The sequence below is a fragment of the Pundamilia nyererei genome, unplaced genomic scaffold, assembly GCF_000239375.1.
Source record: "Pundamilia nyererei isolate P.nyererei 1_Seehausen unplaced genomic scaffold, PunNye1.0 scaffold00227, whole genome shotgun sequence".
Taxonomy (NCBI): domain Eukaryota; kingdom Metazoa; phylum Chordata; class Actinopteri; order Cichliformes; family Cichlidae; genus Pundamilia; species Pundamilia nyererei.
The window spans coordinates 613,409-638,476 of record NW_005187628.1 but is presented as its reverse complement, the minus strand read 5'-3'; the positions used below and the strand labels follow the sequence as shown (position 1 = coordinate 638,476).

Below are 25,068 nucleotides of genomic sequence, written 5' to 3'. Positions count from 1 at the left end.
TGCCACACACAGGGCCAACGCTGCACTCAGAAAGCTGGGTAGAAGAAGAGATAAGAAACTATGTAAGCAAATAAAGACAGAGAGCAGAGTCTTGCTTTCTGCTGGTTAGGTGCTGCATTTATACTATAATTGCAAAAAGCTCTGAATGGGAAAGGTGCTGCACTGTGGTTTTATATCTTGAGAGCTTGTTACTTAGCAGAGACAAAGCAAATGACATGTCAACACTTTGCCAGCAAAAATGTTGCTGTTTCCAGAAAGGCTGTGTAAAATACACTGCCATATCTTAACTTTATAAGTTTAATCCCCATTTGGAATTTGTTGTTCATTTTGAATTTAGAAGAGTGGCAATAAAAGACAAGAAATTGTTAATTGCCACAAAAGGAAACAGACAGGTGGAACATTTCACAACAAATTGTGTTAATTAGTAACATGAGTATGAAAAGAGGATACCAGAGAGGCTGAGTCTTTCAGAAGTGCAGGTGGGGAGAGGTTCACCACTCTGTGGATGAAAGTGTGGGTAAATATTTTAAGTACTTAAGAAAATTCGTTTTCTGATGCAAAATTGTAAAGAATTTAGGAATCATCTGCAAAAATATTATGTCATTAAAAGAGAAAATGCCTGTTTGGAGGAGATAACCAGTGCTGAATAGCTGTGATCTTTGGGCCCGCAGACAGCACTGCATTAAAAACAGACACAATTTTGTAGTGGAAATCACAGCATGGCCTCAAGAACACTTTTGAAAACAATTGTCAGCAAACGCAGCGTTCCCTGCATCCACAAATACCAGTTAGAACTCCATCCAAAGATAAATCAAATATATATGTACGAAATTAAGTAAAACCTTTTCTGCATTGCTGAGTTATTGAGTTTGGCGACTGATCGCAAGAAGTTGCAATGATGAGCTGATCGCCCGAGACTGAGCCTGCAATGCTGTCAACCAATAAAATTCTGGAATTAAGTAATAATGCAAAATAGGTACCAGTGATAATGCTAAACGACATTCTGCAAGTGTCACAGCAGCATGATCAGTTTACGCTACTTCAGTAAAATATAGTTTTAATCAAATATTAAAGTCCTTGCATTCTGTTTTACAAATTCCCATTCCCATGTATTTTTAAGTTAACTGGATAAACAAGTTAAGCACTAAGAAGTACGACTGTACAGCTAAAAATATCCAGTGACAGAGAGGAATAGGTCCATTTACTCCAATTTCATTTTTCATATTAATGTGTTTAATGAGAGAAATTATTTTAATTGCCAACACAATAGCAAGTGTTTATTTTTCAGTCTGGAACTGGGAATAGCTTTAGTCCACTGCAGTAAAATGAAACTCTTAAGGGCGTTTTAACATCAGTTGAAGTATTTTTATAAGCTTGTACATTTCAAAGGTGCTTTGCAAACAGAAAAAGATTTTTCAAAAATATTATAATATTATAAGAAATACAGAAAGGTTATGCAAATTTAGCTAGAGCTGTAACTCAGGTAACTTAATTTGTGATTTGTGTAGCTCTCAAATATGCAAACCGTCTTTCACGTTTATGTGAAGTGAAGGCTCTCACTCACCCCCCCACCCTCTCTGACACACACACACACACACACACACACCGCTTTAAACACATACACACTGATTCGCATAAAGGCCTATAATCCATCAATGTGCTCATTGCTGTCATGAGTAAAGAGACAGAGCTCTAAGCAAGAGTCCTCTAACACAAATTTGATTTACCTCAATTTGCCTCAAACAGTGACGTGTGAGTACTAGAAGTGCTAATGCAGACTGGCACCTTTTACTGCCAACCGGCATGTGTCTGTTTAGCTCAGTTTCAAAGCCTGGGCTCATGCCGAAATGTGATTTGTTTAGAGATGGTGTTGGGTTTTAAACAGTTTAAAGTTATGAAAATTAACAGTGAGAGACAGTGATATTGTGGATGACTTCACATGGGACTAGCACAAACTGTGCCCCTGTTCCTCATAGCCATAAAGACAAAAAATTGCTGTGGTGGTTTCAGATATTTTATAGGAATACCGCACGCAGACACTAAAATATAAAATCTTGAAATGTTGTCAAGCTCTTATAATTAGTTTAAAAACTAGAGAGGCATGGGATTTTCTAATTTAGTTTTTAAAGTGAAGCTTTTTAACAACAAAGTCTTTAAAAGTTAACTTGGATAAGCGACTCTGTGTGTCTCCCATAAAGGATTCGAGCTGAAAGCATGTGATCAAGAAACTGTGCCTTGATATAAAAAAAACATAAATCAACCTAAGGGTGTGTCATACATAAAAACCATCTGGCAACATAATTATATAATAAAACACCTCTCTCCACCACCACCAGGCCCCGTGATTATTTAGGCATGCCAGTCATGCTTTATACCTGAAATCCTAATTGCATATACATATTTGATAAGCTTGGCCATTCGGATCTGAATTAATATTATTATCTACGTTCAGCCAGTGCAGCAGTACTCTACTCTCTCTCAGACCTACCTGATGTGCATGCCCTAAATAGTTATGTTACTGTAATACTTTAGACGTCTGTGCCATTATTTTCCATAAGAAAATGTCCACACACAAAAACATCTGCTTTATGTCACCTGCTGCTCATTTACAAATCTATGTGCACCGCCTGTCTAATGAAAAATGAAAATGAAAGCCCTGTAATCTGATCTGATACCAGCTAATTACTGCAGTTAAAAATAAGACGGGTAATGCTACTCTGTTGTGCCTGCCTTTTGCCACTTTTTGCCTTCAGATGTGTCTTAATTTTTCATGGCAGAGATTCAACAGGGTCCTCAGACATTTTGGTCCATATTGATGTGATAGCGTCACACATCTGTTGCAGATGTTACGGGTGTTCATACATGAGAATCTCCTGTTCCACCACATCCCAGAAGATGCTCTGTTGCATTGAGATCTGGTGACTGCCATTTAAGTGCAGTGGACTCATTGTCACATTCAGGAAACCAGTTTGAAATGATTTGATATTTGTGACAGGGCACATTTATGCTGCTAGAAGCAGCCATTGGGAGAGTGGGTACACAGCGGTCATAAAGGGATGGACATGGTCAGCAACAATACTCTAGTAGGCTGTGGCATTTAAATGATGCTTATTTGGTACTAAGAGGCACAAGGTGTTCCCAGAAAATATCACTCAGACCATTACTCCTCCAGTAGCCTTGAACCATTGATACATAGGAGGACATATCCATGCACTCATATTGTTTACACCAAATTCTGACCCTGTCATCCAAATGCTGCAGCAGAAATCGAGACTTGTCAGTCCAGTCAACATTTTTCCAATCTTCTATGAGCCTGTGGAAACTAAAGTCTCAGTGTCCTCGTCTTTGCTTACAGGAATGGCACTCGGTGTGGTTTTCAGCAGCTGTAGCCCATCTGCTTCAAGGTTTGACCTGTGGTGCATTGAGCAATGCTTTTTTGAATACCTTGGGTTATTGTCTGACCATCCTCCAAACTGCCGCTCACTGGATATTTTCTCTTTTTTGGATCATTTTCTGTAAACCCTAGAGATGGTCGTGTGGGAAAATCCCAGCAGAGGATCTCAGCAGTTTCTGAAATACTCAGACAAGCCTGTCTGGCAGTAACAACCATGCCATGTTCAAAGTCAACTAAATCACCCTTCTTCCCAATTCAGATGCTCGGTTTGAACTTCAGTAGGTCCAGCCTGCAGGTTGTCTTCACCGTGTCGAAATGACTAAACACATTGAGCTCCTGGGACAGGACTTATTAGAGATTGGTATTAACAAGCAGCTGAACAGGCATACCTAAGAAATGAATGTACAGTACAAACACAAATGTTTCAGTTGGGGAAATATTAATGATACAAAGATAACCCAGATTTGCATATTAAATGATAGGTAAACACTCATGTTCATATGGACAATGAAACACAAACCCTTACTTTTCATTTGCAGATAATAGAGAATAAAATCTTCTGTCCTCTTGTTGTTCAAAATTGCTTTCTAACTTTACAACACACCAAGTGTGAGTCACAATTACACCAATCAAGTGGGATTTTATCACAGTTACAGTATTTTTAATACAAAATCCCCCCTCGTTTCTCACTGATGCCTTGCTGTGCTGTGGAGAGAATACTCAGGCAGGGAGTTTTGTACACAAAGAATAGACTGTACTGGCCTGTACTGGAGTATAATTTTGGAACTTGGTTGCTTTAATTCAGACTGTTGAATTCTACCTTCAACTACACAATAAAATGTTTTGCCACTTGTGGCCCTCAAACTTAAATTGAAACTGGTTTACACAGGAATTTATGGCCAGCATGCAGAAATATTTGCTGCAGCAAAAGTCTTGAAAAAGATGAAGATATCCTTTTTGGAGCATGACCGCTTGATAGAGGCACAACATTTTTTCTTTTTGTTTTCCTCAATGCTAACAGTTTCAAGATTAAAACAGCTAGGTCTCTTTTTTGTGTTTGTTTTATTCAGGTGGCCAACTTGGCATGCTCCATCTCCAACAATGAAGAGGGCGTGAAGTTGGTACGAATGGCCGCCACCCAGATCGACAGCCTGTGTCCACAGGTGAGGATTTTAAAACACCTACATCACATAAAATTAGTGCTGTCAGCGTTAATTTCGTTAAAACGACGTTAACCCCATAACCGAATCAACATTGCAAATCTCAGTTAGCAAGTTAGCGCAGATTGCGTGGGGCTGCACGGTGCTAACGCGTTAACGAGCTAACCGTGCTAATGCGTCGACGCCGTGCAGCCCCACGTACGGGGCGTTCCGCGCTAACTCGCTAACGGAGATTTGCCGCTTTAAAGCCATTATGCCGTTAACGTCATTTTAACGAGATTAACGCTGACAGCACTACATAAAATACAAATTCTTAACATAAGATCAAATCAAAATGTTCTTTTAAGGAACTTTTCTATATTTAATTACTGATTTATGAAAGTGTAATATTTAGGAATATTAAAGGAAAGAGGTTGTAGTTGTCGGATTTGGAGGAAAAGCTATGAATAATGTGTAGGAGGACATTGTAGTCCTGTTTCGCAGGAAGAAACAAAGGAGGATGTTGAAATCCATCAGTTGTTTCCAAGGTTAACAGTAAGCCTTATCCACACAGGACCAAACATTGTAACGAGAATGAGAAATGGAGAAGGGAGGTTGATTTTAAGATTCATGATCTAATGTGCAGTCTCCTCTACCCGTACCTACCGAGACCAACTAACTTATAAAACTTGGAGAGGCGCTGTCCCCTGACACTGCTTGGCACAGCTGAACACAGGCAGATTAAAAAACATAATAGACATAGGCTTTGTGACTGGAGTAGAGGGAACAAAGAGGAGGTGCAACAAAGAGAGGTATTTCCATCTGTTCCAAGTAGAGTTAAACCAGACTGGTTATTCTTTACACGTGCAAATGCACGCAGTCGTGCACACACACACTGCCTCAGTGACTGCCATGTTCAGATCATAATCTAGATCAGATTCATTTCACTAAAAGTAAATCTAAAAAGCACAAAGTGAGAAAGCAAAGGCACAAAAAAAATAAATAAACTGGTCCTTGTTGTTAAAGTGGCAGTGCCCAAGTTATTTGCTTTAACTTTTCATTATGCAGTAAGTGTTTATTGAACAATTTATTGGTGGTACTAACTCTGCTAACTGCCTCCGGGTATGAAATCCCCCGGGAAAGTGAGGGTTTGACTGTGCAACAAAAGCAGGAAGAGGAGAGCACTTTCATTTTCCAAAGGAGCTATTGCTACTTCCCTTGGGTAGCTAAAATATTGTCTATTGGTATTTCAAAGTACACGATAAGGCCGGTATTATTTTTATCATCCCTGTATCCCTGTGAAGTATTTATCTTATTTTTTTCTTTGTCCTAAAGCTGAAGGGTTTACCTTGCACATATCAAGGTCTTGTGCTTTCTTTAAGCCTTGCTGTAAAAGATTCTGCATCATTTATTACATTTGTGCAATTAACAATATATTTCAAGCATATCTTTTTTTTTTATCTCACAGCAAATGTGGCAAACGTTTGGTTGCTAAATCCTTTTAGTCTGTAGCTGTAGCTGCTACTAGCAGGCCACAGCATAGACTGAAAACCTTAATGACTACGAGAAAGAGCATAGCACTCAGCTACTGTGCCACTGCTGCCACACTGTTCACCTCACAGTGTCAGAGTCTTGACATGATAGCCAGACTTTGTTTCACCGTGCTGTATGTTCTTATATATCTTATATATAAACTAGTACAGATGTCTTTTCTCCTGAAATGACTCACAGATGTGCAGAAATGTCTTTAAGACTTCATTTTAAAAGCACACATGTACACCTACGCTACTGCAAACATTTCTTGTCCCATATCAGGTCATCAATGCTGCACTCACTCTGGCTGCCCGCCCCCAAAGCAAGGTGGCCCAGGACAACATGGATGTTTTCAAAGATCAGTGGGAGAAACAAGTGCGCATCTTGACTGAGGCTGTGGATGACATCACTTCTGTGGATGATTTCCTTTCTGTGTCAGGTATGAGCCAGCACAAATTCCTCACAGACTGACTGATTGAAGCAAATGGTCCACATGCTCCTGATTTTCGCTTGAAGCGAGTGAGTTATTGAGTGTTGTTGCTTGTGTTCTCTGGTACCAAATTTTCACAAAAAATCTCTATGGAGGCTTGATGTGAAAAACAAAATTACTATTTAGTTAATAAAAAATAAGAAATCACAGCATTTGAAGCAAAATACAGTGAACTAGAAAAAAACCATCAAAAGGCAGAAGATTTTTTTTTTTTTTTGGACGGGGGTGGGATGGTGTCCAACAAAAGCAACAGGTATTAAATTTTATCCATAATCAACATGTTGGAGAAATAAACTCAACAGTATATCCACACTCAGAGATAAAAATGAGTTTAATTTCCAGGAAAATCTGTTTATTAAACAATAATTATGTCTCTCAACAACAGAATCCTTGGGTCTTTTTCATTTTTTGTTTCCCACTTTCATTCACTGTCATCTTTTCTCTCTCTCTCACTCTCAAGAGAACCACATCCTTGAGGATGTCAACAAATGTGTAATAGCTCTCCAAGAGGGCGATGTGGACACTCTTGACCGAACTGCTGGAGCTATCCGGGGCCGAGCTGCTCGCGTGGTCCACATCATTAACGCTGAGATGGAAAACTATGAGCCCGGGGTCTACACCGAGCGTGTGCTGGAGTCCATCAAGCTCCTGTCTGAGACTGGTTAGTGCGCTGTACACAGAGCCTGTGTAGCTGCAGAAGATCCACAATGAGCCATAGCTTAATGTATTACTAGTACGATGCATACACTGTGCTTCACCCTGTGTCAAAATATTTTGCTGCAAGCTTTTTGGCAAGCCAAGCTACTTTTAGGAATAGCCTAACATATAGAAACACATACGTATATGCACCCACCCACACACACACACACACGCGCGCGCGCGCGCACATCTAGAAGCTACATTAGTTCACCAGTCTGGTCTCACTTACAGATACGACTTGACTGCTTCTGTGTCCAGTGTCTAAAGTTTTGATTAGTTTCCTGGCTCTAACAGAAAGTCTTATCCGCTCTCACTCTTTTATTTATTCATTTACAGCCTCTGTCCAATGTCATCTTCCAGGAAAGTTGCATTTGTCTCAGTGCCAGGCCGATCAAACAATGAACACATTTCCAAATCCTTGTTTAGGAGACAACTTTGAATTCTTATATTGTCTCAGTAGTTTTTACCTCTGAACATACTGGGGGAATTCAATCAGCAGCACAAGGGTCAAAAAGAAAAGCGGATTGTAGATATATATTACAAAAATTTAATAATAATAGTAAAAAAACAAGGTACAACAGAAAAATGCTTTTAATATGGTGCTGGAATACCCGTTGTTGCTATAACAACTTCAACTCCTCTGAGAGGGCTTTCCACAAGGTTTGGGAGTGTGTTCATGGGAATTTTTAATTTTTAATTAAAATTTAATTTTAATTATTCCAGAAGGTCAGACACTGATGTTGGACAAGAAGGCCTGTGTTGCAGTCTCTGCTCTAGTTATCCCAATGGTGTTTTGTTCATCCATGTTTTTATGGACAGCTAACAGCTGACTGTGGAATATTTAGTAGCGACGAAGCTTCACAACTGGACTTGATGCACAGGTGGCATCCTATCACAATGCCATGCTGGAATTCACTGAGCTCCAGAGAGCGACCCATTCTTTCAAAAGTGTTTGTAGAAGCAGTCTGTATGCCTACCTGCTTAATTTTATACACTGTCGCCATTAAAGTAGTCGAAACACCTGAATTCAGTGGTTTGGATGGGTGACGGAATACTTTAGACATTGCAGTGTAATATATTGTAGATCTGAGTCTACTTCCTGACTGTGGTTACAGGAAAGAGTGTAACATATACAGAAAGCATCTGTGAAAGTGAGTATGTACAGGAGGTGGTAACATCAGCAGGGCTGAGTATACAGTTAGTACAGCCGGCAAGCCCAGAGGAGGAAAACATGTATCACTCAGTCACCACCTACACCACTTAAAGCTAAACTTTGACATTGCTTCAGCGCGTTTGCAACGTTTCCACTTTCAGCGCAGGTGTTGAGCTGCAGCCTAGTATTATTTGCGAGTTGGAAGAAGGTGAAAGCTTTTGCAGAGTTCTTGACGATATGTGCACCGGTGAAGACGTGCCACATGAAAAATGCAGAGAAGTCTCAGTAGAAACAATTTGTTCATTTTTGCCAGGGCCGTTCATGTGACAACTCCAAATGTTACAGCGATTGTTCATACAAAAACATTCCTGCAATACTCAGAGAAGCAGACTGGTGACAGTTTCTGTTTTTAATGTGATTTTGTGTTACTTTGTCTTGTTTACAAAGTTTCTAGACACAAGCAAGGAAGATAGAAAATGTGCAGCGTTTGCTATGAAATACTGTCTTAGCCAATCCCTAAAAATATACCATAATACGCCTTTAAAATGTGGCATCATGAAAGAAGGCCAAACCCTCCCCCCCCCAAAAAAAAATGCAGGATGAAAGGAGAGAAGTAATTTAGCAATTACCTGTCCACGAGAATAAAATCTGACCACAATCCCTTTTCACATCAGCACAGCAGCAACTCCCCTCCTTGTTATATTTTCTCCATTCTCACCCATCCTTCCGACTCGGCTTTCTATCTCTCCCATTAGAGCCCATTTAGCGAGGTGGTATATCTATTGTTTCGCTCGTTACTTTCATCTGCCGGGATAATTGAGAGACACAATCAGCTCCCCTCCCTGCTAGCTGATAAGTCGCAAACAGCATTAGGTGTGCCACGTGTGTTCACACCGCCATCTGTCTGAGACCCTCTTCTGGCGCTGAACCCCACCATAACAGTCTACTTACAGTATTAGTTATATGGTACTTTAAACACATTCTGTTCACTTATTGCATGATTCAGTTTAATTGATTGGGGTAATTAATTGATAGAGTTCAGCGGTGATTATCTTACAGACACTTGAGGTCAATTTTGTATGACTCTAACCTCATCACATGCTTCTATTAATCCTCCATGGAGCAAGAGTCAGCACTATGAAGAAGCATTATGTCAGTGTTACTAACACCAACAAATCGAGAGCTGTTGACGGTTACACAGTTTCCTACTTCACGCAGGCTGTATTTTGCAGCGTTTTTGATAGATGCAGGGCGGTAATTTCTCCTGTAAATTTAGCACTGTAGGCAGTGAAAGGAAATGATTGTTAACTTATGTAACACTTCCCATTTTGCAGTTGAGGATTATGTGTGCGCGCAAACTTTACACTGTTGTTCGTGACAGCCTCAGATTTCAGGGGAAAGAAAAAAGTAAATCTAAAGGAAATACATTTTCACACCTTGATCTAGTTTTTGGTTTAGATTTAGTCAACTGTGGTGACCTTGCACTTTGCTATACCCACAGATAAACAGACTTGTTTAAAACACAGGTTCAAGGCGACTTCACATTAAGGTCAGGGCTGAGGTGATTTCTTCTTCACAGAAAGAATATGCACCAAACAAATTTTTGTTGCGTTTTCTCGAGATGCCGGGCCTTTGGGAGGGCTTCTGTCTTTAATTTTAACAAGGTCTCCTCATGATTTGGGCGCTAATTGAGACGTTAAGGTGGGGAATTAGCAACCGTGTTAGACGAATGTTTCATTGGCTCCATATTTCTCTTTGATGAAGAGCTGTTGTGTTTCCCCTTCCAGTTTCCGTCTTAGCAGTAGTTGGGGGGTTTTAAGGGCTACCATGCACATCTGATCTGGACCATAAAGCACTTATTGATCCTTGTGAACTTTTGCCTCCCTCTCCCCTCCGTCCTCACAGACCTGATGTCTATGGATTCAAGGAGAAATCTATAGCTAGGGGGAAAGATGATTAAGTGTAGCTGAACAAAGGGAAGGGATATAGGACCACACAGTTTTTAGAGGGTACTGAGCCCAATTAACTAGACTCCACCAAAAAATCAATAGCTGTCACCAAGGATTTCACTAAGCGATTTGCGCAAGGATTTTAGTGGAATTCATTGATGTGTTCTCTTTTTCTTAACTTTCCTCCAGTGGTGAGCATGTGTAAAACATTTATCCCTTTACTCTGTCTGTGCAAGTGTGTGTGGGTGTAAGTGTGCGTATGTGGGTAGTTGTGTGTTTTGCGTTGGCTATTTGTGTTTTTATTGGACTGCTCCTGTGTTTATGCCCACAGCCACTCATGCCAATCACAGCCACTTGCCTTTCTTTCTGACAGCTGGCACACAGCGCTCATCACAGCTACCTACCCTTTGACCTTGTCTCAATTTGCCCATCCCTCTTTCTCATTTCGAGTGTGGCCAGATTTATGCCGAGGCCAAAACACAAGCAGCCAAGGCTCACAACTCTTCAGTGTAAAGCTTAGCTATAGATTCCTGACAGACAGTCTACACATGGGCCCGGGACTGAAGCGTGTCCTTGAGAGAGAGAAAAATCAATAGCCTAATGGGAAAGTGGTTATGGCTTCCCTCTCTTTCCTCCTCTCCCTCCTTCCTTACTGATACACTATTCTGCCCACTAACTGCCTTGGTTTAGACTAATCTTCTCCTCAAAAGAAGGGACAAATTTTTAAGTTGGTCATTAATGTGGTGCCTGGAGAGGGTAGATTAAAAAACTGATATATTGCCTAAGTCAGAGTGCCATTTAGGTAGCAGGGTGATGTTGCTCCTTGTTATTACATCAGGGCACAGTAAATAGGATTTAGCCAGGGTTTTGCAGTGAGTGCAGTGAGTAATAACACACACGGACACACTGCCACCCACATGTCATGCCTGTAAATCAGTGGATCAAGAGCACTAAAAGGAAGTGCATCAGACACTAAGGCTCGGCTCATACCTGGCGCATTAACATGCGCCTTCAGTGATCTGATCTCAAGTAGAGTGCTCAAGCTACCACTTCCTCGCTTTATATGCAGAAAAGGAAAAAGGAAGCCTGCAATTGTTTCTGTTTGGAAGGCTAAATGTCAGTCCAGACCACCGGAGTCCTTAACTGCCAAAGTTTCCAAGTGTAGGACACATTCACAGAGATGCACGTGCTAATGGAATGGGTCCATATGCAGGAACAATCTGCTCTTAATGACTCATCAGTGTGTTGGGCACATTCACACATGTACCCAAAGAAGCCAGTTGTTAATGCCAAGTGGAGGGTCTAATGAAGAAAACTAAAGACCTTTCATTGACTGTGTCTCTAAAAAATAACTGTTAAGGGGAAATGTGGAAGTGAATCAGTGGTTTTTATCATTTTTTTTAACACTGAAAATGGCGTTTTTTATATGGCCCATAAGTGTACAACACGGTTGTTGAGATAAATGAGTTATAATTTTTGAATCTGTGTCTATTGTTTTAATGATAGGAAAAGAGTCTTTAACCAGAATGTGAAGCAGATGGCAAACTAAGCTTGCAAGGAGAGGAGGTGGGGCCTTTCAATCAGTGCGTAAAAAGAGGCAGAAGTTGGGAGAGAGTACTGATGAGGAAATTGCTATGAGAATAGCAGTGCTGTAGGAAGAGGTAGGTGGAACAATTTAACCAAGGTTAGAGTGAAGGAGAGGAGACCAGTAAGCAGGAGGAGCATCATATACAGCACATTCTCTTTGTGGTTCGACCGCCGATCATCAAAGCTGTTAAGTTCAACGTTTTCAAAATTAGGAAGTGGCTATGCAAGCTGTGTGGATATCTTAAAGCGCATTTAGTGATTTTGCTTTATGTAAGTGCAGTAGCATTCGATTTTAAAGACCTTGCTGAGTGTTACGTAGTGCACGCCAGAAATTAGCCTTTTCCCATCCATCACCTGCACTAAATGGAGAAAACGCAGTTTTAACTCTAGAGAATGATCTGATTGAACAGATAAATTGCAACGCTCTTGAATATCTAGCCAATATGAGAGAGGAAGTGGATCTGACCTCTCATTTGGAAAACACTGATTGTTTCTTTTTGGTCACATTTTTGTGCCTACCTGTGCAGGGAATTAATACAAGCAGCAGATAAGGGGCGATGCTGCTTGGCCGCAGTGCGTGTAGGACAGGGATGAAGGTTAATGACAGTAATATGTTTTATAAAAGCTTCTATAATTTTCAATTTCGTGGGCTGCTGTTATTAAGCCCCTAGCTATTCTTGACGCACCATGTTTTGCAACCCTTCCCACCCTGTTTCCTCTCCCATTCTGCTTTTGTAAATTACACCAGGCGAATTATGGTCCGACTAAAGAATTAAGGTTTAGTCACATGGTATTTCGTGTTTTCAAACATTTGCCCTTTTCTCAAATTCTCATTCGGTCACACGTTCCCTGTTTGAATAGGTGGATGTGCTCATTTAGCAGACACCAGTGTACTGTACTAGGAGGTTAGTATTTACGCTTGTTTTTATCTCTAGATTGCGAGTGTTAATCGCATTACCAGAAAACAAAACTGTACCACTGGTCTCATTGTCTATATGAATCACATCTCTGGCCTCACTGGCTTTGAAATAACTGTGCCAATTACAGTGACGCATGACAATTACAGCTCACCAAATGGGCTGAAGCTTCTTGAGGAAAACATTTTATTCTATCATAGTGAGTGAACACAACACCATCCACAGCCAGAGGCAGATGGCAGGGTTTTTTTCTTTTTTGTTGCTTTTTTTTATATAACTTGTGCAGGGATGATGGAAATAATATTAAAACAATGCGCATGAAATTGTTCATGTGACCATCATTAATTCAGCACTGTTCCAATTTCTCCCTCTGTATCCCATCAATAGTTGTCAAAAAACTATACATTTGAATACTGATAAGGTTTAAAGCTTTACCAGTATGAGAGTTGCTGGCTAGGCCTTATCCCTACCAGTGTAAGTGTAGTAGTTTAGTAGATGCGTTTGGTTTATGAATGCAGATTCCTAACCAAACTTGCAACCCTTGATAACGTTGTGGCAAGATCTGACAACTGCTGTTCACAAACGCTGTCCATCTAATCTGACTGAGCTGGAGCTGTTTTGCAAAGAAGAATGGGCAAGAATTTCAGTCGCTAGATGTGCAAAGCTGGTAGAGACAAACCCTAAAAGACTGGCAGCTGTAATTGCAGCAAAAGGTGGTTCTACAAAGTATTGACTCAGGGGGCTGAATAATTACGCACACCCCATTTTACAGTTATTTGTAAAAAAAAATGTTTGGAATCATGTATGATTTTCGTTCCACTTCTCACGTGTTCACCACTTTGTGTTGATCTTTCAAGTGGAATTCCAATAAAATTGATTCATGTTTGTGGAAGTAATGTGACAAAATGTGGGAAAGTTCAAGGGGACCGAATACTTTTGCAAGCCACTGTATTTGAAGTTTACACAGCATCATGTGACCCAGAAAGAGTAATATTTCAAACTCTGCCACTCTGCGTTCCTGTTGCTGACACAGGTAACATTGTGGAGTAAAACTTAATATATATTACTTTGTGAATTAATAGTCACACTTTTGGTTTGCACGTTATGTAGCAGCTTTAAATGTCATGTAATAACGTGATAAAGTAAATACCATGTAATTAAATAATAAGCAGTACCCAAGTAATAGCTTAGTATTAACGATGTGTCTGTGTTATATTGTCTTAGAATGTAAGTAACAGGGCAATAAGGAAATGAAAACAATAAGTAAATGGGTGGATAATTGTAAGAGTGGTAAACAATGGCATTATATTTTTCCTGTTCATTGTAGAGTTCTATCACCTGTCCCTTTAATGTCTCATGTCTTTTCGGAGAGTCTAAAGTTAACAAAGAAAGTAGAAAACCCGTGTCGAGATAACCATTATCTTTTAATATTTAGAATTTATCAAGTCAGCTAACAGAAAGTAAGGCAGCTCTGTCAAACCTGCTTCATACTACAGCATTGCTTGGGAGTGCTTTTATTTTTTGTTGTTGTTTTTTCTGTTTTCTTTTGAAACAGACTGTGTTGGGGAATTGTGGAAAGAATTGATCTGAAACTGAAAATGCAGCTTTGTTGCTGTGATATATGATATCTTACTTTAATATCCAAAGTCTCTGTCTGTCTGTGTGTTTATTTTTTGCTTTGGTCGTCAGGAGTTGAGCAAACCACCTAGCAACAGGCTAAAATGATCTGTTTTTGTTATTTATGCATCACTAACGCTTTATAAAAGCCTCACATCATTTACATTTCACAACACTATGATCTAATTTATATCAGGAGAAGTTGAAATATCGATTGTATGTTATGGCACCATCACACCGCCTAGCAACCACTTAGCAAAGGGTTCAAATGACCCATTTTTAGGATATAAACAACATCTACCACCCCTTGTTTTTTTACTTCTCTCATTATGATTAAATAGCAGTTTGCTATCATCATGAGTAGGCCAAACAATGTTGTAACATGCAGGTGTAGTAGTGTCACACAATATAAATAATTGTGTTCAATATGCACATGCTTATTTTTTTTTATTTGTTTGTTTTGATTTTTTTTTGCCACAAAAGTGCAGAAAAAGTACCACAGATTTGGAAACCTTGTTCACAAACTTGTACTTGTTAAAAATTTCCGTCCGAGTGAGCCAACGTCATCGATTTGGAGATATTTTTGTGTTCACCTGTTGAATGTAAGTGCGTGCTTCTGTGCAGTTTTGCTGTGTGTTTGATTGTCTAAATGTAGCTGTCTTAATTTGAATTTTGTGGCTTAGAAATCAGGAACTGTGCAGATTGTGCTGTTTAAATCTTGTTAAACATGGCACAGGTGCGCACCGTGTTAGCTTTGAGGTTTGAGGCATTCATTGTACTTCCATAACTTCTCACTTAAAGTATGCTTAAGCTTAGAGGGTGAAAAAAATCCATCCCTACATGGTCACATTTAATTCCCTTCATCATTTTTCAACTGGAATGAGTGAAATTGCTCCTTACCATCAGCAACTTTGCTCATTAAGAGCACAGAGAACATTTAAATATTTCTATTTAAAACGCCTTCCCAGCAATTCCCAAAAGCCTATTTTACGCTTCTCCAGTAAGTGGATTAAACTGAATTAAAAATGAAAAGAAAAGGGGAGAGACTTTTTTGTAGTGCCTTTTATGTTTGGTGAAATATACCGTATGTTTTATATCAGACAAATAAGCACACTGCAGATTCATACACCTTTAGTGCAAGCTAGTTAATTGATTTAGTTCACTCTTCATGTCAGACTGAGGCGAGAGTGTGGAAGATGCTAATAAAATCACAAACATGGCTCTCTGGCCAAACTGCAATACCTCATTTGTCTTTTCCACAGTTTTTCTTATCTCGCTGTGCTCATTAGAGCTGTCTTCTCCTCTAATGATGTTGTCTTAAACTATTCATAGTATCAGCACTTCAAAAATCCACTCCATTGATACACATTTGTTGCTTATTACTTCTAAAGCAGCTGAATGTTTTTTTCCCTAAAACACATAAAACAGTATGTCCTTCTCTTTGTCTCACCCAGTCCTTCTGTACATAAAGTCATTTTCTAATATCTATTCCGGATTCAAAGAAAATACTTTTCTATTTGTGCTACTGTAATGAAATCAAATGTGATGGTGGGTTTTTAGGCTTTTGTAGTGTTTGAAAAGAGACCCACAAATCTACAGTAAATGGACACCTTTTTCTAGCTGGCAACTGGCTTTCTAGGTAAGCCTTTGCTTTTGTTATGATAATTTGCTACAGCACAAAGTCCATAAGAAGAAAAAAAGTACATTATCATAGCTGGAATTCAATTATTGTGACACAACAGGAGATTACTTGGAAAGGTGGCCTGCTAAATATTTAAAACCTTCAGTCTGTATTTTTGGATATTAAACAATGTCTATTCATATTCAGCACAATTCATTTGAAGACACAAAAAACATAAAGCTCTTCCATCAGGTCTAGCCAATGGGTACCGACAACAAAACCAACCATTTTTTATGGTCAGTAGGGACGTTTCTTTTGTTGCTTGGCTTTTGTCTGCCTCGAAAAGACTTTGATGAAATTGTTTCCCTTCGTCGGCATTGTGAATTGACAGGCTGAGCTCGCGTCCTTGCGCTGTAACACTGAAGCACACAGACATCTCTGAGCGAGCTCCCAGGTTACGCACACATACATACACTTCCCCGTGCCACATGGCAGCAAACACACAAACCGATCTGGGAGAGACAGGTCAGTCTCCGTGCCGGGTAAGCCGATGTGGAGTAGCTAATTGGTGTGCAGTGTGTGAATGGCATATTGTTGTTTATAAAGAGGTTTAGGGTGACATTCCAGAAGTGAACACAGACTGATGAAGAATGTGCTGCGAGACATTTTGAAGACAGTGGTAGCCATGTCCTTGGATAGAGAAACAGCACAGTCATAGCTGTGTTTTCTTATATATTTTCCTTTACTTAATCATAATCCTTCACCTATCATAGAAAAAAGTGATAAACCCATACCTCCTGTCTCTCTTTTGTTCTCTATCTCTACTTCCATTACCTCTTTCTTCCTGCAGTAATGCCCCGATTTGCTGAACAAGTGGAAGTAGCTATCGAGGCACTGAGTATGAACCCCCCACAGCCCTTTGAGGAGAACGAGTTCATTGATGCATCCCGTTTGGTCTACGATGGCGTCCGCGACGTCAGGAAAGCCGTCCTCATGATAAGGGTACGTCCATTATGTTCTGCAAGAGAGCAAAAGGGAAAGACTAGCTGAGATACTTTGAAATGCTTCTAGAGCTCAGCGATAGTGTCAAAGTGTTTTGAATTGCCAGTTGGAAAAAAAAGCAAATTGCACCAATTTCCCATCTTCTTCTGTGTATTCAATATATTTGATTGGGTTTTTTATTTTAAACATCTGAACAGTTTGCTCATTTCCTAATGTTGAGCTTATTTAGTTTGAATATATGCTTTTTTGCAGCTTCACTATCATTAGCGTATTTTAAATTTGGTTTAAATATCTGTCTTGTTGAGGTAATAACCTGTGTTTTGTGGGGGGTTTCTATCATAAAACCTGTTACATTAAAAACTTCCTGAATCTACTGGTGAACATGACAAATTTGTGCTGAGTTGCTTTTCATCACAGGGACCTTATTCCCACTGAAAACTGTGCTGCTGTCTGTCTTGGGTGATAGTGGAAGTTTTGTGACAAAAATACATCCGCCCTAAGGATGAAGAAGCGCATAATTGAAATCTTCAATTCTCATTTGGAGTGTCACCACTGTCACATGATCTGTTTTATGAATCTGGCAGAACCCTTGACAGCGTGTCACGATAAAACGGCTCCATAACAACAAGATACCAGCTCTGCTGTTTCACGTACCAAATCTGATGTTACAGTATCTGCACCCCCACCCCCCCCACCCCAACTGTCCCTCCTCTTTCACCACGTAATTCATTTATTCAACTTTATGCAGGCTGGAAGGTTTCCCAGTTCAGCTTCGGAAAGAAAAAAATCTAATTATGGAAAATAATTTGATGTTAGTAAATAATGTAAAACAGGCAGCTTTGAACTGCCCGGGACCAGCTGGCTTTATAATCCTATCCAAGTACAATTACTTTCTGGGGAAACAACTTGGAAGATCCTTGCTTTCTCTGTCGTCTGACTTCATTGTATAAATAGCAAATGTTGGTGCCACGTGTAATTTTTATTTTATTTTTTTTAAGTGTACTTTTTTAAAATTTTCCCCCACTTAGACCGAGTAATAGCTCCTTTAGAATTTTTACAGCACAGATCTCATGAGCAGTCAGCGGATTAAGAAACCAATTCTCCACAGTGTTTAAAAATTGAGGCTGAACTTGAGTAGAGTGGAAAGTTATTATGAAAGTTCTTGGAAACATAGTTTTTGTCCTGGCCTTTATGTACCCGCAGACACATGCACGCAGGAGTGCAGGGGGGAAAGTAGTAAGTATTGCACAGAATGGAAGAGATATGAAACTGAACAATGGGTGGAGACTGCAATATAACCAATATTTACGCAGTGTCCCAGTCTCAGGAAACTGACCTACAGCCTTTCTCACCTAGAAAGTTCAAACTTACCAGACATTCAGATTAAAAATGAAATCAATGAAAGGAGCTGCTGTGATCTGATGGGGTTAAGTTGTTTCATGGCCTGTGTAAATGGTAAAATGTAATCGTAATAGCAGGCCTCTTTTATTGAAAGATCCTTAGGATTGTTGAAATCATTACAAGGTAAATAGCAGAAACCTATACACATAGCAACACAATCTCCAAGGTAACGCAACCTCTGAGTTGGCACCCCCACGCAATGACCTGATTGAAATCAATGAGGGGGCTGCTTTTGTTTTGTTTTTTATTACAGTCTTAATGTCTGTGTGATCACAGCTCTAATCAGACTTTTTTTTTATTGACGAAAAGCAAAACCGATCATCTTCGCTGCTGCACATTCACACAGCTGGCTCTTTTTCTTTTTTTTTTTTAATTGGCTATCATGAATAACCTGTCTCACAAAGATAGTCAGCAACTGGTTCCCTTATCCTGGATATTTTACCCAAGACTTAAACAGCTGCACCAGCAATACACTGCATTTAATTTGTGACAGGATAACACTGTCATATCTATAAAATGAAAGTAAAGAAACAAGATCCTATAATTTAGTGAAGCTACCAACAAAAGAAATGATTAAAAAATGATTTTATGTTCAATAAAACAGTAAAATAAATGAATTGTATGCTAGCTAAATTGTAGGTGTTTGCAGTAGAATGAGTTGATAAAACATTTGCTTTTATAAAACCTATTACAAATGGATATGCACGAAATGGGCTATTATGAAACTATAAAGAAATTGTATTCCCACTATTGTGAGCAAACAAACTGACTTGAATTAAAGAATGGATAATGAAGCTCCATATGGCCTGAGATTTGTGTGAATAAATTACAAGTAGCAAATTTCCAGTGTGTAAATGCTCTTCCCTTTTGCCTTTTATTTCCTTAGTTCAACGATGCAATCATTAGGGCAGAATGGGCACATTTTTTATTTTTATTTAGAGAATAATCATATCACTGATTGAGTTGAAAGAAAATCATTCGCATTGTACTAAAATTAAGAAGGAAATTTAGCACAGTTAAATGTAGGCCTTCTAGCAACCTGTGGTACTTTTGTGGTCCTGTTTTATACTGTAAGTGCTCCTTTTGAGAAAAACTAAACTACTGTTAGTTTATTATAATACCGATATAAATAACCAGGCAACACTATGCACTTCACAAGCATAGCTGTGACAGAACTGTGAATACAGGCTGTCACCATGTAAGAATAATTTTACACAGATACATGTCTATATTTGATCCTCTGCTCCACAGAACCTAAGCCGCCCAGCTGTGTTATCATTGTGATGCTGTTAAAATTGATCCATCTGCGTTAGATCAACTACTTGCTTTGAAGTTACCTGGCAAACTAACAGCCTTTGTCATTGGGACGTCACTTAAAAGACAGCAGAGAGGAATAATGATGCTTATTAATGATTGAGTTCACAGTACAGAAAACACATACAAAGTTATAAACAAACTGAAGCAGATATTCTCTCATTTCTTCTTCTTGCTAATTCCTCTGAATTCTTTATTTGATGAAACACACAGGGATTTTTCCCCAGCTTTGAAACTATTTTAGCTTTGAATTACATTAAGAACTTACAATCACTGCACAGCAGTTTTTAAATCTTATGCCAAAAAAAAGCAGTCAGGATTCAAACAGTAACTTAAGACTTTGGCTAAAGACTTTAAGTCAAAATGTTTCAAAGAAAATTAATAATAACACTGATTATAATATTTAAGCGATTGAAACATATTGGTAGCATCTCTGTTATGCTCATTTGTAAAGAGTTTTGACTTTGAGCTTTTCTGTTTCACAAATACTCTGCTGCACCATCGCTTTCCGCCCCAAGCTGCTTCCTCCTCTTAACTGACTAAAACTTGGCAGCCCTTTTTGGCTTCCTTTTTAACATCATTCTGTATAAACTGCAGTTACAATCAATGATCTTGTGGAAATGGGTCCAGATATTTACCTGTGAATAATGCACAAATGCAAGTTGTTCACAGATTTATTCTCCTGCAGTTAAACAACATGGTTTGGGACATGTTACAGTAAATGTATTCGCAGATGACTTTCTCTTTCCTCCCACTTGTCTTTTTAGCACTCAGTAAATAATGCATAAATCATTATGGTTGTGAATTTGATTTGGAAATACCTATTGGATATGGTTTTTAATATGACGGAAGACCTTACGTAGGAAAATGGCAGAGACAATTAACTTTTCAGGGATCTTTAAGCCATTCTCTACGCATCAGAAGGACATGATTTCAGCACATTGGGGCTTGAAAGCAGAAAAAAATGCCCTTTTCAGCTGTCTATTTCAGTTTGTTCCCTGATCTCTGACTTTATCTCTGTCTTTGTGTTTGCTGCAGACACCAGAGGAGCTGGAAGATGATTCTGACTTTGAACAGGAGGACTATGATACTCGCAGCAGGACTAGTGTCCAGACTGAAGATGACCAGCTTATTGCTGGACAGAGTGCCCGGGTGAGTGGATGTTCACATCCCTTCTGTGCTGCAACTGCTCAAATGCACATCAACATCAAAGCTGACATAAAAAATAACATATATTTGTTTTGGGTAAAGAGTAGCAGAAATACCAAAGTGACTATAGTGTTGCTGCTTTGTATACATTCGTCCCCATTCCCTGTCTACTCATAAATTGATTCATCCAACTGTGTCCATTTACATAGCATATAAGTCCATTTAAATGGTCCTAACAAGCTGTATTATTTTAAATAAACACCGTTCCGGGATGGCAGGTGTAAAATTGCAATCACAAACACAAAAGTAATTACCAAATTCCCTTCAGACACTAGCCACAACACAAAATACAGTGCAGTGCTGAGCCAAGGCTTCAGTCGTGATCGCCATGGTCTGGGCTTTGTTTCACATTAGTGATTTTTCACTTGGGCCCAGCTTAAAGGACATTAAGAGGGTATCAGTGCTTGCTCCCCTCCAGCAACACACACAGAGACTAGCGGTGTGTTGCATGTTGAATGGATTGTGGATGGCAGGAGTGCGACTTGGCCCGACACCTCTCTCTGTGGCAGAGACCTGCATTATCCCGCCCGTGTCTCTCCACAGTGTGCACGCATGGGGCTAATGCATAAAAAGGGAGAAATAAAACACATCAAAACAGCAGCTTGTTATAACTGAATGTGCTACATGTGACATGTGGTGTCTGCTGACAGGTAAAACAAAACAGCTAACTCATGACTACTGAACCCTGTGCTGGACAGTAGCCTGTGTGACAGGAATAGAATAGAATAGAATAGAATAGAATAGAATAGAATAGAATAGTACACGGTATGAAGTATGTTGTGAATATTCTATAACTATAAGTATGTACAGGCTGTAGTGAGTACAAGCTATGTACAGGCTATGAACAGGATATAAATATGAAAAACTATACAGAATATGAAATAAATAACTTTACAGAAATCTGAGATATGAACTGACTCAGTTAGATATTTAGTCGCAGTAGTCTACTGGTCATGGCTTCAAAGTAAGGCCGTTATCTGGTTTTTTTGTTTGTTTGTTTCTTATTTTTTCTGGGGTGGGTCATCTACTTATCAGAAGTTCAGTGGTTCCATCCTTGGCTCATCCAACCTGCACATCTCTGAACCCCGAGTTGACCCCAATGCATTCATTGTGTGCTTTAACATTAGGGCAAAAGTGCTTCAAACTACATAGAAAAAATGAATGTAAAAGTAGGTGAATGAGGATTGTAGTAGGAACGTGCTTTGAGTGCTCAAATTGAGTAGAAAAGCACTCTATAAGCACCAACTCATTTACCATTATTGGATTTTAGAAACTAACCCATAAGTGGAAGTTTTCTATGAGAACATGTTGTATAACTTTTCAATATCATCACATGATTCCTGCCAACAAACCCTTGAAAACAGAACCAAAAAAATCTTCTTTTTTTTTCTTATCATTGCCTTGGGTTAGCTAAAGATTATTTTCATAGTTTAAAGAGAGAAATGCAGAAGGAAACAAATAGGCTCCTGTGGGCAAAGCTGCATATCATGTTGAACCATCCACCCACCCCAACCTCTTCCCTCCCACATTACGACTCTATGACACCATCTTGCTACTTCTGCCTTTGCACCTAAAAGATGGAAGTCACAATCAATACTGGAAGTGCTTGTGAGTGAAATTTAATTACAGCTCATATCTGGCATCTGATCGAACACCTGACACTGTTTTATTTTTTAATAAAGCACCCAGAACATCAAGAACTAGCAGCACGTAGAAGAAAATGTTTAAATGACTCAGGGAAATTCAAATGATATATTTTCCATCCTTAAAAACAGACCAATAATGTACACTTTATATACAAGCATGGAAGAATATTTTAGATTTGATTTCTGTCAAGAGAACAAATGTCAGTCAGTTCAAATGAAGAGTAAGAATTTATTCTAATTATGAGGATTAAGAACAGGCGCAGGCTTTTGGGTGCACAATAGCCGATCCAGCACTGTAGGGGTCCTGGGTGCGAAGTACTTTAAGTTTGCTGTATGTATACTCCCACTAAGGCACCCGCGGTGTAACGTTGCGTGGCCATCTGAGCTTAGATGCACCAGCCTTTGCACACAAAGGAGCTCCACAGCACCAAACTGTTAACTAGTTTTCCTGGCATTCAGCTGTGATTTGAGTGGGCAGCTCTTCTTGGAAACAGTCTGAAGTCACAACATGTCCCTTTGTCATAACTTATTACTGCGATATAAGGATATAAGGTGGTTTAAATCAAAAAGCCATATATCATAGCGGGTTATCAAATGTGATTACTCGCATTTGTACGTTGAGTTTGCATCGTCATGTGGTGCCTTCTTAGTATCTGGCGTGCTGACAAAGCCTCTCACATAGTTAATTGATATTGCCTGTTTTACTCATGGTTACTGTTATGCCCTCAGAGCTTAAACATGCATGAGGCAAGTGCATTCATAAAAGATGTTTTTGCTGTGAACCGCTGGTGATCTGCCCAGTCTGCCTCATCCAGTTGTGTCAGGATAGAGCTTGCTATCCTCTCACGGTCATGCCAAGTCCATGCTAGCGAGCTGTGTTTCTATTCAAAGAGACAAGAGAAAGCGTAATCTGGTTTTGCCATAGGAGTTGACACGAGCATACTGGGGTTTACAGTCACGATCCCTCCAAGCCCCTTCAGTATGTCGTATCACACACAGGACACAGGCATGATATCTTCAGTAAGTTCCTCAATCTCTTTCTTTCTCCAAAGAGAGGGGGAAAAAATCAAATTAAGTCTAGGGCAGTCCCAGGAGCCTTTGTTCCCCAGGCTTGTGTGGTGCTCTGCTTTTCACTTGTATTATACTTTTGCATAAAGCCAAGTTATTAAAGCAAACATGTATAATGAGGGGGCAGAAAAACACAGAGGCGAATTGGGTCTTTGTATAGTGTCTCTTTCTATCAGAACATGCCGAAGCAAACTCTGCTGCTATAACAAGCCACAGATAATGCACGGGGAGCCAAACATAAAGCACCCCAACACACGGCAAACATTTCTTAACACTGTGATTGGATAACAGCTGATAGGTCATCCATAAAATTGAACTCTGAGTGTCTGGGCAGTTTATTTCAAATGAAACAAATTAAAGTCATTTCAAGATGCCGCACTTGGTGAAGAAACCCGGAAAGCGCTCTAATCCCTGCAGACGTAGCCGAGCCGCAGAGTGTATTGGCACAGAACTCCCTCGGCCGGATTTGCCACTATGTTAAGCTCCAGAGGCCCGCTCCTTGTTGTTATCAGTAAAGTAGGGAAAGGGATTTGGGGATAAGTGAATTCTAGAGTGCAGGATAGAAGGAGGAGGAGGAGACGACGGTGTGTGTGAGTGTGCGCGCGCTCATGTGTGTTTGGCAGGGGGGGGTGCTTCACCAGGGGCCCTTCCTGCTCCCCTGACGTCCCAATTGGCTCGTGTGTTTACCCCTGTGCTTGCAGCTCTCTTTTGTGTTCAGAACCTCTTTCTCTCTCTTTTCCTCCCTGACGCACTCTCTTTTGTCACGCCGTTTTCAGAGTGAATCGGTATACTAACCAAATCCCTCACTTTCTCTCCCCAACTTCCCCTGATCCCTAATTTTAGAGAAGGAATTTTCACTCTAAATTGTTGAGTTCAAGAGACTTTTCGCTCCCTTTAGTTGTTTAGGAGAGCAGTTTCACTTCGTTTTATGTAGTTTCTACAAGCAGAAGATGGGGAGAATGAAAAAAAACAAACATTTTTGGTGCATCTAGAGGATCGCTGATTCTCAATTTACATTTTTATTTCCCTGCCTCATTGCAGTGGCATTTTGCAAAACCATACCATACATACCATGTGTTTCTCCTAATGGCGTACCCAGCCTTTTTGACACTGGCAGCATACCATTCAGTATAATAATAGAAATAAGTGAATTATTGATGCCTCAACAGTTGGGTGCAGGAAAGATGTGAACAGCAAAGATGATAATGACCACCTTCGAGACCTGAGGTCAGAGAGCTCTGCCTGTCACAGCACAAGCACCAGTGTCCCTATTACTGAGGCAGCACTCACAGTGCATTATATTTTTGGCCACACTAAGATGTGAACATG

The 25,068-nt window shown here is 39.7% G+C and overlaps 1 protein-coding gene across 1 annotated transcript in view; it reads left to right on the top strand.

The window, feature by feature from the left end:
- Nucleotides 1–25,068, top strand: part of ctnna2 (catenin (cadherin-associated protein), alpha 2) — a 320,434-nt gene that overhangs the window by 277,853 nt on the left and 17,513 nt on the right. Inside the window, exons 10-14 of the mRNA XM_005748704.1 lie at nt 4,465–4,557; nt 6,349–6,505; nt 7,017–7,217; nt 16,950–17,101; nt 20,855–20,968. Of these exons, the coding sequence (XP_005748761.1) occupies nt 4,465–4,557; nt 6,349–6,505; nt 7,017–7,217; nt 16,950–17,101; nt 20,855–20,968 (717 nt within the window). The remainder of the gene's footprint in view (nt 1–4,464; nt 4,558–6,348; nt 6,506–7,016; nt 7,218–16,949; nt 17,102–20,854; nt 20,969–25,068) is intronic.